At 37.6% G+C, this 6,000-nt stretch overlaps 1 protein-coding gene across 1 annotated transcript in view; it reads left to right on the forward strand.

Annotated features, from left to right (window-relative positions):
* The window catches only part of MAGI2 (membrane associated guanylate kinase, WW and PDZ domain containing 2), a gene marked incomplete at its 5' end in the record, with an annotated part of 91,504 nt that overhangs the window by 48,569 nt on the left and 36,935 nt on the right, over positions 1-6,000 (forward strand). Inside the window, 2 exons of the mRNA XM_010141417.1 lie at positions 932-1,172; positions 2,800-2,943. Of these exons, the coding sequence (XP_010139719.1) occupies positions 932-1,172; positions 2,800-2,943 (385 nt within the window). The remainder of the gene's footprint in view (positions 1-931; positions 1,173-2,799; positions 2,944-6,000) is intronic.

Below are 6,000 nucleotides of genomic sequence, written 5' to 3' on the forward strand. Positions count from 1 at the left end.
TTGTGCCCGTTCAGCATGTGACATGGCCGACATATGGCGGTTTGCAGCAAGAAAGATTCCTTAGTTCACCCTGAAGTGTGAAATGCTGCTATGCACTGATTTCCACGGGGAGAGGGAGCCTCTCGTTCCCATCTGAGTAAATTAATTAACTAGTTGCTGTACCACAGGAAGTCACATTTTCTTTGAAATGTTAAAACTCATTTTACTGTAACAAGTTACCAATTAAAGCAATGTTTAACTTGTTATTAATTCCTCATTAACCATGTTTGTTTTCCTTTCACCTTGTGTCACCTCTGTGGATAACTACTGATATGACCTGCTTTGGGCTTGTAGCCAGATACGATTGTAGGGAGTGTGTAATAATAAAAATACACACCATATTAACAGATGTTCTATCGAGGAGTACCTGTCATTAGAAAGATAAGAGCTCTTACAAAGAACGCATCCTTTTTTAACCTTAAGAAGCTAACAATAGTAATAGTTTATGTCAATAAAACAGAGGGGCTGTAAATGTCTGCACTGATGTTTCATTCACTCTACAGAAATCTTAATTCTAGGAAACAAGCACTTTATAAACTCAGTGCATTATTTTGTAGTGAGTATTGTGTTTTCACATGCAGTTTCGAGTAAGCAAGATAAGTGGGGATCATGATGCTTTTCCTATTCTTGTCTCCTTGAGCCTGATCCTGATCTCTCTGGTATGAGCTGGAAAACTGAACAGTATGACCTGAGGGAAAGTTGCTTATGTCAAAAGCACTCACTGGTTTTGGATGCCTCAACTATTTTCCCTCAAATGTTTTGCTTCTCTGTGAAAACTTATTTTATGCAATTTTGCAGTCAGGCAGTTTGCTTTCACTCCTCCGTATTGCATGTAATGCATATTCTTACTGTTATACCACTTTCTGAAATTAAATCATTTTGCCTTTCTCAGTTATAGGTCAGAAGTAAAAGCCAGACAGGATGTCAAACCTGATATCCGGCAACCTCCATTTACAGACTACAGGCAGTCCTCAACGGACTACCGACAGCCCCCGCTGGACTACAGGCATCCTCCGGTGATGGATTACCAGCAGCCACCTCCTCTCGACTACAGGCAGCCCCCCTTGATAGATTACCGGCAGCATTCGCCCGACACCAGGCAGTACCCTCTGTCAGAGTACAGGCAGCCCCAGGTACAGACGGAAATACTTAGAGCACTCCTGAACGGAAAGTGTTAGGGTCTGTAAGGAGAGATCATGTATATCGGTTAAAAAAGATGACATTATAGAAGAAAAAGGCACCTTTGTTGCTTTTACTCTGAGTTACTCTTTCTCTGTAGAGAAAACTACTTCAAAACCATTAATATTAATGAAGAGCCATGTGATCTGTCAAATATCACTACATTTATAATTGTGTGTCTATAATGTTAAATAAATGCTTTTTTTAAGGTGCTGAAGAGTTAAAATAAAAGTTCTAAAATCAGCTGCCTTTGCATCAGCAGCAGAATTTTTTTATTCCTAGGACCATAATACAGTCATCAAACAGTGGATGTACGTAGGTCAGACTGCATTTATACAGCATTGTTGAAAATGAGGGTTTTATCTGATCTGAATAGATAAATAAATAAATGTGAATCCTGACTCAAAATTACATTTCTGTTAGTAATAATCTGGATGAGGAGAAACTAGTTTCTTTGACAGCATGATTTTACAAATTCAAAGAAATAAACCTAGTTATGTCCTTGGACAAGATTCTCCTGATGGCAAATATTTACTGACAGCTGTGAAGGTTTGAGGATTTAGCCCAAAGTTCAGACTTCAAAAAAATCATCCTTTCTGCTTACATAAAGGCAGAAAAAAACAGAAGTCAGTAAAAGATTAAATAAGAGAATGTAAATTTCTGGATACTATATGCTGGAACCATATATAGATGGTTTCTATCTCCATATTTTCAAAGCCAGGCTCATGAGCCATGTCAATCAAAATATCCAAATTCTTAAACAAGATGCAGAAAACTCTCAGGATCTAAATAGCAAATCCCCAACCCCAAACACATACCCTATATGATTCTTCTTAGCATCTAGAGAGATGCTTGAACTGTCTGTTTTGTACCATCTCCCGTTTAATTCTTTAGCCACTGGTCTACACCACCCAAACTTACTAATTTCCTTTTCTCCTGCTCCCATGACTTCTGCACTCTTGGCTGCCAAGGGATCAGAAGAAATAGAGCATGTTCCCATCCAGACCCCAGTATGGAGCTGGTAGGTAGTGTCCACCAAGGAAGAACTGGAAGGATGAATCTCAAGCTCTGCAGGAATCAGGAAGGGTGAAACTCAAATCTTTCTTCCCACCTCTTTCTCAAGGCACATGTTTCAACCGAAGTGATGAGAGTCACTGCACTTGGTGACTCCATGCAGTCCAGCCTGCTGATCATGTTAAGTTCTGCTGGGAATTTAGGAGGTGTCTCTCCTACTAATTTTTAATTGTGATGATGCTTATACAGGAACACTTATAACACTTATACACAGGTGCCAAGAAAGTATTGAGGGTGAATATGAAAATCATCTAGAGAGTTTCTGGATATCAGGCAACTGCTAGAAGACGCCCTTTTGGGGTGATTTAGACTTAGTGGTTCACATTTTGGTAGTCTCTTCTCAGAAAAAGCCAAAGTCTGTCAGTGCAGAAGTGTACTTTGAAGGACCTTTTTCTTATATCAGCTGGATAGATGCACTTCTGAAGAGCTGTATTTTACAGGTTTTTTTAATATATACTATGACATTGTTACAGTTAATTGTCTTTCATTTTCTATTTGTCTGTATAGGACTTTGATTATTTCACTGTTGATTTGGAGAAAGGAGCCAAAGGTTTTGGGTTTAGTATTCGAGGAGGAAGGGAGTACAAAATGGATTTGTATGTGTTAAGGTTAGCAGAAGATGGACCAGCAATAAGAAATGGAAGGATGAGGGTAAGTAAAATGCATTGTAACAATCATTTTCGGATATTTATTTACAGATATTTTATTTACAGATATGTTTGGTGATGGGGTCAAAGAGAAAAAATTGTTTTCATCTATGATCAGAGAGAAGAACCATTGTCAAATACCTCTTATATAAACTTTTTCCATGGAGTTCAAGAAATTAGTTGAAACATAGTAGGACTTTACTATTTCTTGTTGATAATAGCTCTTACTGTGTTACACATTTTTCTCCTTTCACTCATAGCTAAGCAACCTTAAAACCTCTGACAAAAAGGTTGCTACTTCTTTGATAATATCATCATAATTATCAATTATGTCTCTGATTGCAAAAGCAGAGTTCTAGCTATATGACACTTACTGAATAACTATGAAACCTAGGACCTGGTCTGTGTTGTTATAGCAGTTCAATCAGGTTGCCTTCACAGTGTTTGCAAAGTTTGTCTATTGCTGTTATTCAGTCTTGTTTGTAGGGATCAGTTTTCACTATTTGTCTGCATAGGTCTTAGTGCATTTGAGTCCTGTTTTGGTAGAAATCATAATAACGCTACATCCAAATACTAAATCTAAAACCACTTAATTAAGAAATTCCATTATTTAAAAAAAAATACATGTTCTGTGTAGGAAAAATAAACTTATCAAAAATAAATGGGTTTAATCTGTCTGGTTCTAAAGAGGAGGTATAAACTCCTGAAGGGTTGCTGATGTGCAGAATAGTGAGTACACAAAAAGGAGAAGGAGAGAACATAAGTGAAAGAGAGTTTAGGTGTCCAGTTGGTGCAGCTTGTTGAACCAGTATGTAATTATAAAGATGGGTAATAGAAATTTTGTTCTGTACAGTAGTAACAGCAGATTTTGCAGATGTCATGGTTGTTAGGAAAATTCTGTTTTACAAACCTAACAAGTCTCATCAAGTTTGACTTCATACTGTCACAGGTGTAAATATACAGAGACTTCCTGTTCATAACGCAGGAGTTTTAGTATACTTCAAAAATAATAATTGCTGAAAGGAATAGAGTATATAGGAAGATGAGCAAAGAAAGCAGAGTTCTGAACCCATATCTGCTTTCCTAAGTTTACATCTGCTGTTAATAATGCAGGGTCGTTCCCATTTCTTGGCTGGGACCACCAGCATGCTTGCTGCAGCTCTCTATCTCTGTTTCACATAACAAAATATGCAACAATCTGTTCAGCGCTTCTCACTTCACATACTACCTTCTTTAAAGATCAGATCCTCTGATCCTAGGCTTTCAGCACTGGGGATGGTAAACTGTGTTTATATGGTAGGATCTTATGAGGAGCATTTTCCAGCTACTAGTTCTTTCCATTATCTGCTTACATCCATTATTGTTTTGCTTCCTGTTTCCTCCTCCTTGAACAGCCTTCTTTGATTTAATGGAAACCTTACAGAAAACCATGAAGCAGATAGCACAAGGTGCAGATCACGCTTATAGAAAGAAATAATGCACATAACCACCATTATTCCCATTCACCAAGCCAAGAAAAGAAAAATTAAACCAGATAAGTTGAAAAAAATAGATCATATAATGAAATGTTACCTGTAAAGCATTTAGATGTAGTAAGTGAATGTATTCCACAACTAACATTTTGTTGTCAGTTTAGTTGTAGCTAGCAAAAGCCCTGATTTATATTTACATAGTGACATACGTATTGATATAAATCTCCATACTTTACAGGAATAAATAAAAGAATATGAAGTACTTTAAAGTAATTGAGCTACATCTGTACTAGTGGGTATATAAATATGTATAACTGAAGCAATGCAATCTCTAACTGAAGACAGCTCCAGATAGGCAAGGCAAAGTCTGTGTGTTATAGTCTGTTAGTGGGCACTGCAAAACCATAGTGATGGCCCATAGTGAGCCCAAGAGCTGCATTCCAAGAGCTATTGGTCACATGTGAAAAAACCTGGAAGTCTATCAATACACATTTAGAATGTTTGCAAACTAAAATCATGTGAAAGTGTTATGCATTACAAATGCAGAAAATAAATTAAAGGAAGTAAAAGCTATGGTTATAGGAAATCATATGTAAATAAAGAACCAGTATGGAACTCACTCTTGTAGAAGAAAAGAGACTAGATCCATTATTGAGGAAGGTGTGAAAGGAATACGATACACCAATAATAGGAGCAAAGAGAAATTGAACAAAAAGACAATGAAAAAACTACATGAAGAAACTGACACCAAAATCGGGGTACCCTTATGACACATTTGGTTTGGTCTTCAGGCTTTCATGAACTCCAGTGAAGCTTGGGACCAGATGAGAGAATAGACTCAGAGCAAGCTCTGAAAGTGACATTCTTCCACTGGCCAAACCAGCACTGTCTGGATTTGAAAAGATTGATGGAGGGGGAAATAAAGATTTTATGAAGTTTGTTATCGCATCACCATCTCTAATCAGAAGTCCTGGTTTTCTTTCCCACTGGGAAGAGCATGCTAGGCACTTTGAGTTTTTAGTGGAAACAAATCCACTCAGGAATACTCCATTTTAGGATTACAAGTTCTAAAATAGTCTTTAATTGCTCTTCATGCCTGTTGAAGCTTTCTGCTTTGATTTCCTGAGGAATTGTTCTGGGAACCAGAAAGGTGGAAGACTAGTGAGTTGATGTCATGCAGAGTTCATATTGCTTTTCTACTCAAGGATCCCTTTCTGCCAGTCTATATAGACACTACATTATGTCTTAACTTTAAAAACCTTTAAAAGCAGGTTTAATACTTTCACAGGTTGTAATAAACCTGTTCTTAGCTGGGGCACTTTCACATGCACTGAGACTTCTGTTTGGGCTCTGCTTCTACAGAAAGCCCAAACATACATCCCAGTTTAACTTTGATTCATCTGCCACTAGACATGGGAGGAAAATGTCCATCAAAGGACCCAGAAGCCCTCAGGAAGAATTTTCTTCACATGCCTTCTCTGCCTGCATGGTTGGTAAACTATTTGCAACCAGTTTTGGAGAGCCACAGCCGTAATTGTGCAACTTCATGTAACTTCGTATGTCAGGTCATATACCACAATCAACTTCAG

The sequence above is a fragment of the Buceros rhinoceros genome, unplaced genomic scaffold (assembly GCF_000710305.1).
Source record: "Buceros rhinoceros silvestris isolate BGI_N320 unplaced genomic scaffold, ASM71030v1 scaffold9730, whole genome shotgun sequence".
Taxonomy (NCBI): domain Eukaryota; kingdom Metazoa; phylum Chordata; class Aves; order Bucerotiformes; family Bucerotidae; genus Buceros; species Buceros rhinoceros.